The sequence below is a fragment of the Hyperolius riggenbachi genome, chromosome 1 (genome assembly GCF_040937935.1).
Source record: "Hyperolius riggenbachi isolate aHypRig1 chromosome 1, aHypRig1.pri, whole genome shotgun sequence".
NCBI classification, from domain to species: Eukaryota; Metazoa; Chordata; class Amphibia; order Anura; family Hyperoliidae; genus Hyperolius; species Hyperolius riggenbachi.
In genome coordinates, this window is record NC_090646.1 from 567,693,570 (window position 1) to 567,706,503 (window position 12,934).

Genomic DNA, 12,934 nt, shown 5'->3' on the forward strand with positions numbered 1-12,934 from the left:
CTCTGTGCATAGAACTCTCAGTAATGAACATTCTGTACAGATCCCCTGGCAGAACTAAAGAAGTCACCACCAGAGATAAATTTCAGAATGTAAATCAGGGTGAGGAAAGATTTTACAATAGCCAAACACTGAGTAAATAATTTACAAATTAATATTTAAAAAAAAATAAATAAACAATTTTAATTATTGTTATTTTCACTACAGTTCCTCGTACGCTCTCCCGTTGCCGGGAGCATCCTGCACAGTAAAGATTTTCTCGTACTGCCCCTGCGCAGGAAGCGACGGGAGCGTGGATGAGGACGTGCGCAGGCCCAGTGGACGTCGACTTGCTAGTTAGCGATAACGAAACTGAGCCGTGGCAGGGGACCAGTGGATCATTTGGTAACAATGCGGGCAAAGGGCAGCTGCAGGGGGCTGGCAGCAGTCCCAGGTAAGTGAATTTTTATTTTGTTTAGGTACTTCAGGATCCCTTTAACCTTTCCACGACCGACGAAGTACGTATCTACGTCCAGCAGGTGGTGCTGCGGCCCTGACCGGACGTAGATTCTGCGTCGCAGTAAATTGCGCGTTCCTGACGTTCTCGCCGCTCTGCACCCGCCACAATTCGCTTGCTCTGCCGTCTAGAAGACGGCAGAGCTCTGTGAGCCGGTCAGGAGCCGTTTTCGTTGGCTCCTGGCCCTGTCATCACTTTAAGCCAATCTCATTGGCTTACATTGATTGACAGGATCAGGAGCCAATGAAAGTGGCGACTGACTGGCACACATCGCTCTGGCGTCATAGAGACGGCAGAGAAAAGAGCCTGCGGCAAGGACAGAACGGCGTGATCGGCGGGAGCGACGGCTTACTGCGGCGATTCGCTGGTAATCGCGGTTGTACAGTACCGCATTCTCTGGTTCTTGAGGGGGCAGAGACTGCAGGTACAGAAGTGGTTAAAGGATACTAGATGTACAAAAAACTAATATGCAGTGGGTAGAGTAAGAGCGAATACTTACCGCTCCTTTAGTTCCGCTCAGTCAGCCGCTGTTCTCCTGCAGTCCTTCCCAGTCTTCTCCAGATAACTCTCCTGATTTGTCTTCCGGACATACTGCACCGCGCATGCACAGTATGTCCTTTCTGCTCCCCCATGGCGGTGCATAATGACGTAGCAGGCTGTGCCCCCTTCTACATACCTAAATAATGTTGTTTTATTTGTACACCGTGTAATCTCACCTTACTGGCCACAGCTGCAATATAGTCTCTGTTGCGTGGGGGTTGCCAACTCGCTGGAAATTAATTGACATGTAAAACTGATGTTTCTGCTCACAGACTGATATGTTGTGATCAGTAATGTAACTGCAGAATCTCATCATTCCTATCTGCTGAGTATAATAAAGCATTTACCATTTCCATAGCCTTCCCAGTCTCCTGACCACCAGTTAAATAAAAAAGCAAAACAAACAAAAAAAAAAACCAGTAAGAAATGAATTCTCATTAGTGGCAGAGGAGGGTCGTGAGAATAACAAGTTTCACACCTACAGTATTAAAAATCATGTGTGAATTGCCAAAACATGTTTGGTTCACATACAATGGCAGTCAATGGAGGATCGTACTTCTGTTTAAAAATTGCGATATTGCACTTGCGTTTTCACATGAGCGAAAAAAACACATATTGCATGCAAATTTTCATCAACTTTCATTAGCCACCCTGAAAAATCGTGATAAGTGTGAACCCTGCCTACTTTTTATACAGAGACTGGAAAGAGGGGTTAAATGCTTTTTTACACACTAAGCAGGGAGGAGCTGTTTAACAGTAGTTGCAGTACTAGCTACAAACGGTTAAGTGCCCACTAGTGATACAATCTTGATTGTACAATCTTAACACTTAAGCCTCGTACAAACGGGAAGGAAAAACATCATTCAAAACATTTACCACAATTCTAGCTTTTGTGTGTACATAGCTTTAGAAGTAATATGAGGGACTGCCTAAGTATCCATTCAAAGTAGATTCACTCAGTTTACCCTTCCATTACACAGATTTTGTTAAATTGAACAATCAAAATTGTATCATTAGTGGGAGGAAGTAGGCTGAGTCAGGCGACCTGCTGGGTATTAAGGAATAAATGAAAAAGATGTTATGCTACACATATCAAGAGGATCAAGCAGGAACTACCGGCGTTGGATGCACAAATTCTACAATTAAGATCTGATCTTCAAACATTGATCACACCACATTAATTTAAGCGCTTTGAGAGGGATTGTAAAGCCATTCTGTAACACCGGAGAAGTTTAACTGAGGATGTTAAACGCCTCATGTTTGTTTGTGATGGGGATGACTACACCACAGGCTAGGTCTTTAGCTGGCAACGCAAGGTAAATAACCTGGTGGAAAGAGGACATCCCCAATTTAGGGCTCCTCCCACAGCAACACCTCTAGGGAGAGAGTGAGGGGGAGCAGGAAGTGCAGGCTGGGGGGGGGGGGGTTTCATAAACACCAGAAGCGCTACAGAAAATAACTCTCGGAAACCTGAGGAATACCGAGAAGAAGACCTAGTGGATGTTATAAATATTTAACCTAAGGTACTTTCAGACTCTTATGTATGCTTGATAAGTGTTTGTCTTTCTGCCTAAAGTGTACACCAGATTTTTTTGAGGTAGACCTAAAGTTGGAGAGATGCTTTAGACACATCAAACTTAAAAACATTTTGGTTCAAATGCCTTCTTTTCAGGGATCTACCTTAAACACTGCCTCAGTACTTAAATTACACAATCGTGGTATGAGAAAGAAAAGTGAATTGTCACGTTCCTCACACCCTGTGATTGATTGTGTCGTTAGGGGTGACATTGAGGCATAATTCCAAATTGTTGTGTGTAGGTGGGGCTACGAGTAACCTTGCTGTTGACGAGATACAGGCCTTGAGGGAACTATCCGTATCCCTCGTGATATGTACTCACATCTGAGGGATAGGGGTACGTTCCTTGAAAAACTTGACAGTTTTGTATCTTGTGCTGAAGGGTATTTATTGGTGACTCTCGATGCTGAGAGTCTATACACCGCCATCCGTCATATTAAGAGTATGGAGGTTGTACTCGGACAGACTTTTTCCCTCCACATTGCCATTTCCTTATGTCCTTGTTAAAAATTGTTTTGACAAAAAAAACATTTTCTTTTTGGAGATCGCTATTTTGAACAGATCTGGGAATGGCAATGGGCTTGAATGTGGCCCCGTCCTATGTAAACCTGTTGATGGAGAGCTATGAGGAAGCACTTGTATATATAAACTCCATGTTTCAGAGGCATACAAAGGTGTGGCTTCGTTATAGAGACAATATTTTCGTCATTTGGGCTGGACCACATTCGAGCCTTGTTGTTTTCCTGGACAAACTACACTTGAGGTATTTTATAAAAAGTTGAAGGCTATTTGGAATGAACAGGAAGTAATTTTTTTGGGATGTCCTTGTCTTTAAATCTGGGTCTAACCTCCTAATGGATCTATAATAGATCTGTTGAGGTATGAAAGTTTCCATCCTCCTAATATTAAGTCTGCTACATCAAACTCTTAAGGAGATGGATGAGAGTAGATCAAAATTTGTGTTGGATGATGAAACCAAATGAAAACGACTGAGGAAGATGAAAAACAAATTTTGACATTGGGGTTAACCAGAGGGTTCACATTCTGTGGACCTGACCCCAAGGGTCTCTGGAAACAGAAAGGTGTTTGATAGGATTACTTTTGTGTCCAGATATAATACAGCTTCGGACAAAATTAAGAATATAATTTAGAACAGGGTCTATTTTGAGGGAGGAATAAAGCAAAGTGCCAGAATTCATTTGAAAACCAGTACAGAATATACAGAGCTCATACCTTGCTCCTAGCTCTAGGATCTCCAGTTTATGCATCATCTGATGGCCTTCATTATGCCCAACAAGGGCAGCTGGTACATTAACCTTCACCTTAGCAGGTGAGACTGCATGAAGGGTGGTGCAGGCATCTCCAAGCAATTTCCACAGACATATAAGGTCTGGCCGCTGTAGAATAGCTCTAAGGATAAAATATAGTGTGGTAATTAGGTAAGAAAATAAAGTACCAAGAAAGAACATGCGATTGTGTTACACTCACCTTGTCAAATAATCAAGACCTTTTTCTATAGCATCCAAAGCCTTTCCATCTAAGAAATCTGCAAAAGCCCCTTTTGCAAGCATAAGATGACATTCACCTAGACCTGGAAGGGACGCAGAGACAGCCTAAGTCAGAACTCTATTATTAAAAAGGACGCACAGGCTAAAAATTAACCACCAGCCACCAGTGTACATGTAGTAGTTCCCAACCAGAAATACAATCAATAGTGTTGAATGGTCACACACTGCTAGAGTAATAGGTAAATGTTGCATTGCGGGGTGCAAGTTTAACGCGTCGTATTTTTAACAATACGCTTCCGCACACGTGATCGCTTCGCCAATAGGAAGTGAGCGTCACTTCCTGCTTGGCCGGCTGCCAGACAGGGATTACCGCGCACTGGTGCGGTGATTCCTGAAGGCCTGTTTTTGACGATGCGGTGCACAGCCAGCAATATTGCGCTTGTATTACCTACATCAGATGCAATACGCCCTGTGTTATTACCACTTACAGTACAGAATATTTCCAAATTTAAAATTATCAAGAGAAACTTGCTAACCCCAAAACTCCTAGGCAGTCATCATCCCATGGTATACTTACAGTATATTAGGCTCAAGGGTTCTTCAACATGTCAGTCAATTATTCCGGGTTTCGAGATTAAATAATGATAAACCATACACATAACAAAGCTAAATTAGTATCTAAGTTAATAGATAACTGTCCTCCATAAGTACAGTTATCAAAAACAATCCATTTCCCCCCTCCACCAGCAGCATAGCAATCTTCAGTGGCTGCATACATACAGTCACCAATATGAAAAAAGTACCGGTAAGTACTAAAAATCACAAGGATGACAAACACAATAAGGCACCTAAGAGGCATGATGGCTAAGTAACCAGCATTCTTGCCTAGCATCATTATATTCCCAGGTTTAAATCTTGTCCAAGATACTATCTACATTGAGTTTATAGGTTCACTCCATGCCTGGTCTTTTTTTTTTTTTTTTTTTTTTTTTTGAGAATCCTCCAAAATTGGCCTTGTATTTATGTTAGAGATACATTGACTGTACTAGGGGTTAGCGTGTGATCTCCTTGAGGGAAATTACGTGTCATTAATCTTTTGATATTCTGTGCAAAGCAGTGGAAAGAAATCAGCGCTGGTGACAAAGTTCACGTCTATCATGTCAGGGTTTTTTTTAGAACTAACGAATAACAATAGAAAAAAAAAAAACACACATTGGCACTCAAGATTTTCTTCCATCAGGTTTAAAAAAAGATACCTAAATATTGAATTGAAAAACAAAAAAGAAATACATAATAAACAAACACATTAGTGTGATACCTTTAAGTGCTGGCACATATTCTCCAGACTTCTTTATGATCTGCAAATACTCCAGTACTGCCTCTTTATAAGTACCCAGGATCTGTTTGATAGAAGCTATCTTGTAGATGCTGTACATGGAGTCTGGGTTCAGCTCGCTGGCCTTCATGAAGGACTTCAGAGCAGTGGTGTAGCCTCCTCTGCTTAGGTAGGCCTCCCCTAAGCACTCCCAGCAGTTGGAGTCCTTCGGATCAGCTCTGAGTGCAGCATGCAAGCTAAATCACAACACAGGTATCGGTCATATTTCTGGTCAAAGGAAAATGTGCTCAACACAACTGGACAGGACTGTTTCTCAATAAATCAATACGATAATTGTAAAGGTCACCTGTATTGACATGTGGCTGCAGCTTTTATTGAGAATTCATACAGAGCCAAATGGACAAATGCATCACTAATTGAAGCACAGTTTGAAGCAATCGTACACTATACCTTGTCATTGTAAATTGAATCTGGCTTCTGAGTTATATGAATGGAGGTGACGTGCTTGGAAAAGTTCAAGCATGCTGTGAACAGAGCTTGTAAAAGGACACAACGGTGGCAATACATTTATGCCTGTTGTTACACTCCATCAAAACTAATTTGTTAATAGTATAAAAGCCTCAAAACTCCATAAAAATGACAGACTTCTAATCATTTAGCATTTGTAATTTGTATACATTGTTAATGGTGTGGAAGCAAGTCAATTTCAGGTGGATGTTTTGAGTTATGAACAAGACATTTCACCAGTTCAAGCGGCTTCCCAAGTGTAAACGAGTGCAGGGCACATCTTCAGGTTATTTTTCAACATGGGCATTTCAATCTCCTTACTCCAGTCACTACTGTGCTCAGAGCGAAGCTGCGGCACAGAGGTGGTTGTAGTACAGCGATAAATGTACCCATATGGACTTAAAATCCAGAGATCTATGCTCTGCTCATTTAAAGGAATACTATCAAACTATGGCAATTTGTGGACACAGTATAAATGATTGTATTAACAGGTGTAAGAATGGGCAGAGTAAATATTTTTGAGTCTCTTTTTGTACCCAAGCTGGCTCAGGCTCAGCTTCTACTGCTTCTCCCGACCCACTGCCAACTGATCGAATTTATAAATATCTGGCACAAAATTATCAAATTACCTATGGGGCCGGCATGTTGTGGCATCAATTTCTAGCAGATACGATCAGAGTGATCAATTCTGTCGGAAATTTACAGAAAAAACAACAAGTGCATGGGCACCTTTAGACTATCCAAGAAGTGCACCTAAATGCTACTTATATTCAGTATACAGTGTCTCAATATTTTCATTCACAAAATACAGAAAAACGATATCCTTGCAGCCAAATGTTTCATCCCTTTAAAAATAAATTTAGCTATGGCTGTTGTCCCCGACCTGAGCTGCAACTGTAACGTGATATTCTCTCCTGGAGCGAATTATCCACTTTCTGAATTATATCTAACAATCTGTAGTAAATGTCAGGGGAGGTTCAGGAAGGAGGTCACAATGTACCTTCCAGGAAGGAGGTCACCATGTGCCTTCCAGCAAGGAAAACAAAAAGAAAGATGCCAGGAGCCCTGTATAGTGTAGTATATTGAGATAGTAGAGGATATAAATGTATAAGAATATGCTCACAAAACCTGGTTTGGAGTAGCAGCAAACATGGTAATGTGCTTCTTGAGAATTTTAGTCCGTCTCCACTCGGAGATTAGATATCCTAGGATCTCAATGGTCACTCTCCAGAAAATGTGTCCAAATGGAAAACAACTTAGTTCCTAGCTTGGCGCTGTCCCTCTAGGGGTGGAAGCAGGGCTTTTCAGCGCAGGAGATTTAGGCGCAGCCGGCGCCACCATAGACTGTAATAAGAATTACATCTATAGTGGCGCTGAATGAGTAACGTCGGCGTCATCAGAAGATGGAGCTATAGTTACTTTCAAAACACAATAATTCGGGCACCAGCAATAGCTGTAAGCCGAAATTATTTCATTCCCCACCATCCATGGCGGCCTGAAGGGGGAATAGTAATTAACACGGCCAGGACTTGTGCAGCAGTAGGATCAGCCATATAAAGACTGTATCCTGCGCCCAAGTCTCCCGGCGCCTATTTCAAATGTATGCCTCTAGGGGTGGGGACATAAAGGGATGGGAGGAGTCCCAAAATAAAATATACTAAAACCAGGTTGACTTAAATCAACTCAGCCCCTGTTTCCACTTGTGTGCGGCATGCGTCTTGCGAGACGCGATGCTGGCATAGCTGTGACGTGTCTCACAGCCGAATCCCTCTAGCAGCGCTATGCACGGCTATGGGATTCGGACGGTGACCACACATTTCTAATGCAAGGCCTCTGATTTTTCGCCGGCCACACATTCGGATGCTCTGCATAGACTTCTATAGGCTGCCAAATTCCATCCGAATTTGTGGCCGAGGAATCGGCCCGTTTTCGCACAAATGGAAATCTAGCCTAACAGCAAGAGCTGAGAATAACAATTTATATTGGATACACTACGAATGACATGTTTCGCAAGCTGAAGTCTCAGGCCCATACTAAATGTGGTGATAGAAACTTATATTTAGACAACTTCTGTCTACTTGTTTTAATCATAATTTTTAGGGGCTTCAATCCCACTCTAAGCAAAAGAATATGTATTTCAACCACTCTGTACTCCCAGACTAAGTTTGTGCTGAATTGCTGAAAACAATCTGCACAGAGATAAGGACAGCAGGAAGGGGGAAAGGACTCCGTAAAAGTTTTAGGAACATTTTAAAAGCACACTTTTCAAACAGGAACTGGAAATCGCTGCAACTAGAATACAACCAGTACAGGCAAACATAACAAGCTTTTGTTGCATATAATGGGGGTGACATGCCACAAAATAAGGCCAAAGTAGGTAATAAAGTATTCTGCTTTAAGTGTCATTTTAAAACAAAAAGGACTGGTAAACTGCTGACAGGGCCATGGGCAGTCAAAACTCACTGATATGCATGAGTAAGCACATCTGGCAGGTAAGTCCTACTGTAGCATAAACTGCTGAAAAACCAAAACACTGGCCATAAAGTAATAATAATAATGATAGAGAGGTATCAGAAAAGACAGTAAATTGCAGCTTGCTAGGTATGAGGCTGTGTAGCCATTCACCAGGCTGAGTGTCGATGATGATAATGTCTACCACCAAAAGTGCCTACTATGTAAATTGGAGTGTCAAAACTGAGCACCAAGCAATGGAGTAAAGTGGTGTGACCTGGCCTGATGAACCAGGTTTTCTTTTAGGTCATGTGGATAGCAAGGTAGCTGTGTGTCAGTTAATGGATATGCTGGAAAAACAAGTTCTAACCATGGAGGTCCCAACTTACAGGACTTGAAGGATCTGTTACTAATATCTTGTGCAAGATACTACACAACGCTTTCAAAGGTCTTGTAGAGACCATCCTACCTAATAATTGTCAAGTGTCCCTGCGCCCTGTCTGTGTGTCAGTGCTTTTTCGCTACTGCACATGTCAAGCACTAACAGGACGCAGGGCGAGCGGGCCGGCCGGCTGAGCGGGCGGCGGTGTGCGCGGGCGTGTGCGCGGTGATGACAGACCTAGAGCCCGTTTTCAAACGGGCTTAGGTCACTAATGCCTCAATAAGTCAGAACAAGGGAGAGCCACACATGGCACAATGCAAAATGGCTTAACCCACATTATGCTAGCTTTGCCTGCACATGACAATTTTACCTTTGCTTCGTGAGTATATCCCAATGTTAGGCAGGTTGTTGTAAGCTCTAGCCCGATTAGTGTATCAGACCGTTAGAACTGAAATGTAAGGGATCACTATCGCAAAAAATTGTAAAACTTAAAATACATGCAAATACATACAAATAAGAACCATGTTTCTTCCAGAGTAAAATGAGCTAGAAATTACTTTTCTCCTATGTTGCGGTTACTAAGGCCCGGTTCACATTAGCGGTCGCCGTCCGAAATCGCCGTGCCGGAGCCGGACCGCATGCGGAACGGACGCACGGCATAGCAATGAAAGTCTATGCGTCCGTTCACATGCGTCCGTTTCGTCCGGACCGGAGCCGGACTGGATCCGGACTCCGGCAAAAGATCCAACATGCGCTATTTTTTGGTCCGGCTCCTCTGGCAGACGTATCCGGAGCGGAGCCGGACTGTTGCATCCGGCCAATACAAAACAATGAGAACCGGAGAGCGCACAACACACTGGCTATAAAAAACGGACGTTCTACCCCACTTCCTATGCTTTTTCTAGTGGCCATTTTGGATGGGGACCACATGGGCCCAGCGTTCACAGAGTGGAGCAGCAGGGATTTCATGCTGGAGCTCTTTGGCAGCAACATGTCTGATGATATGTCTGATAACGAGGAGGTGAGGCCTTCTCCCCACATAGTAGTAGGTGAACAACAGGAAGGAGAGAATTCCCAGGTACTAGTAAAAAATGACTGGATCCATGGTCCCAACTGCAGTCTCTGTATCCACGGATGGTCTCCACACGTCCACCTGTCTCCAACAATGACCCCAGAGCTTCTGCTGACCTCCCAGACCCCAGGTATTTACAGGTTGTTATCTCTTTAAAAAACCGGATCCGGACCGCAACCGTGTTCATACCGCACGGAAAACGGATGCAAACGGACCGGATCCGGACCTGATCCGGATAGGAACCATACGGATTAGGTCCGGTCCGGATCCGGTGCGGTCTGGACATCCGTTCCGGTTTTTACAAAACCGCAAGTGTGAACCGGGCCTTACAGTAGTTAGTAGAAATCTGACAGAACTGACATGTTTTTGACTAGCCCATCTCTTCATGAAGGATTCTCGGCATTTCATCTATTCTTTACAAAAGCACTCTCTGGAAAGGACCTTTACAAAGATGCAGTTCCCCCCACCTGTTTGCACACTATTCTGGCAGTTGGACTGAGCAACTGCCATTCACTAAGTGCTTTGAAAATAAAGAAACCACTGAAAATCCCCCATGAGGAGATGGTCTAGTCCAAAATCTATCAGCAACAAAGGAGAAAAGTAATCTACAGCACATTTTACTCTGGGAAAAATGTACATTCTATTTATATGTTTTATGTGTATTTTACAGAACACGTGACATATATAAACAGATAAATACTAGTTCTGCTTACATAACAGATGTATTGCACTGTCCATGTTATGATTCCGGTGAATTTTATAAAGAAAAAGCAGAGAATTCTGTTCTGGACAGTTTCCATCTTGGTTACCATTGACCTCCTGACATCATTCCCTCCCTCGCTCTTTTTATTCTCTTGCTAATTGTGTATTCGTTACTCGGCCTCCTCCCAGAGTCTTCAGACACTCCCACTGAGGTCTATACTAGGAAGTGCACTGTCTTATGTCATTAGGAGGGGGAACTAAAGGGAAGAGGAGGATTATACATAAAAAGACCCCCCAGCATGCAACTATTTGGCAATGGCAATTAAAGGGCTAGTGCTCCTAAGGTATGTGATAAATCCAAACCATAACAGCAGAAACCGTTTTTAAAGTTTTGAATGCAGGATTAGCATCTTTATCACTTAATACACTCACACCAGTTGCTGTTGAAATTTGATTTTTATGGTGACAATCCCACTTTAAATTTTAAATTTTTTTTGCAATAGTGGCCTTTAATTCACAGTGAACTTTATTGAGCAAGCTAATTATTACTATTGTAAACTTACTCAGATACAGCTTTAGAATGTTGACCGATTCGAAGATAGAAGAGGCCTCTCCTAAGCCATGCCCATTTTGCAGTTCCCGCACTTGCCTTTTCTGTCACAGCTGATAAAATAGCTAATGCTGTGTCCTGTGGAGAAACACAAACTTCAAGTTAACAGCAGTAGTGATATTAACATACACAGGCAAGCTGACGCATGCTTCTAATAAAGTATAATGCACGAGATGACTACTTGTCACACGATTTATGATAAAGAGTCCGTGTAAAGACTGATCAGAGGAAAGATCCCCATAGTTGATCTGTATACAAGAATTACTGCAGAATTTTTTTTTTTTGTAAACAAAAAAGTCCCAAAATAAACAATGCTAGTTGAGCGTTTATTGGAACCTTCAAAAAGTAACGGCACGAGTTTTAGTGTGTGAAAGGTTAATATTAATATGCATTTTTTTGTACTTCGTCACATCCCATTAACATCTCCCTCAATCCAGCCATTTAAAGTCTCGGGGAAGTTACTACAACCTTCTCTGTTCATTTGTATAGTTAAAGCAAATCTGAAGTAAAAATAAACTTATGAGATAATAAATTATATGTGTAGTACAGTTAAGAAAAAGAACATTAGTAGCAAATGTATGAGTCTCATATTGTTTCCAGTACAGGAGTTAAAGTTTAAAAAAAAACTTCTCTGAGCTGTCAACCACTTGGTTGGCTACAGTGCTATTTTCTAAAACACTTACACATCAAAGAAACAATGAAAGACCACTTCAGATAATATAATTAGTTCTGCTCTGATTCATAGTTTAAAATGCAGAGTGTAGCGTGTAAACTACAAATATTAGAGGATGATGCAATGTTATGAAAAAAAAGTGCTATATAACAAAATAAAAATGACTCTTCTTTGCTACTAATGTTCTATTAATTATCCGTACTACATATACAATTCATTTTTTTTGTTTCGCTTTAGCATCACTTTAAAGATTATATAAAGCTCATTAAACAAATTCTGTTAATTTCTAATCCATTTTCATTGCAACCCAAAGCTTCAAACTACAAATAAGTGGCTTAAAAGCATTTTAAATTTGGAGAGGTAAGGACTTCACGGAATAACTTGAAGACAAGGAAGTCTTTCACAGTAGAAAATGTGAATTATTACCATATCGCTAAGCTCCATGCACAGATCCACAGCTGCTGCTCCCGATTCCCCATCTCTCCCATTCAGGTCAAATGCTTTCTTATAGCAGCCTCGAGCTCGGCTCTTATCACCAGCTACCTCCTGGTAGTAATGGCCCAGATGGCAAAACACCTTGGAAAAATAAGGGTCTACCTTTGCTGCCTGCAGAAAGAGTAAATAAGAAGAATAAAAGAAGCCAGTCAAAAAAAGAATGCTTCATTTTATTTACACATAAAAGAAATTAGATGCAATGTACATGTAGTATGCAGCAGTAATACAAAGTGATGGCCACCTTAGAAAGGTAAGTAATGACAAGACAAGGAAGATGCAGGTGTTAAACGATCTATATTTTAATCAGCAGCTGATTATTATGAACTAATAGCATAATATATTCAGATCTATGAAATTAATCTTTAAGTCAAAGGGTGCGTACACACATCCAATTTTGACTGGACCATTTTACCACCTCCACGAACTAGGAGAGGATACCTACATAATATGTTCAAACTATTCTAAATCTGTTGGCCCCATACTACATAGAATTGGTTATATTGGCCAATCAAAATTGCATGTATGTTTCAGTTTTGTGTGGGTACTGGTGTGCCGAATCAAATTCCATCTACAAATTTTCATTATAAAG

At 41.6% G+C, this 12,934-nt stretch overlaps 1 protein-coding gene across 3 annotated transcripts in view; it reads right to left on the minus strand.

Annotated features, from left to right (window-relative positions):
• The window catches only part of SKIC3 (SKI3 subunit of superkiller complex), a 244,395-nt gene that overhangs the window by 98,216 nt on the left and 133,245 nt on the right, over window positions 1-12,934 (minus strand). For all 3 annotated transcript variants that reach the window (XM_068247711.1, XM_068247706.1, XM_068247702.1), the window contains 5 exons: window positions 12,277-12,456; window positions 11,131-11,255; window positions 5,436-5,689; window positions 4,098-4,200; window positions 3,843-4,019 (listed from right to left, as the gene is read on the minus strand). In XM_068247711.1, coding sequence (XP_068103812.1) covers window positions 3,843-4,019; window positions 4,098-4,200; window positions 5,436-5,689; window positions 11,131-11,255; window positions 12,277-12,456 — 839 coding nt within the window. The remainder of the gene's footprint in view (window positions 1-3,842; window positions 4,020-4,097; window positions 4,201-5,435; window positions 5,690-11,130; window positions 11,256-12,276; window positions 12,457-12,934) is intronic.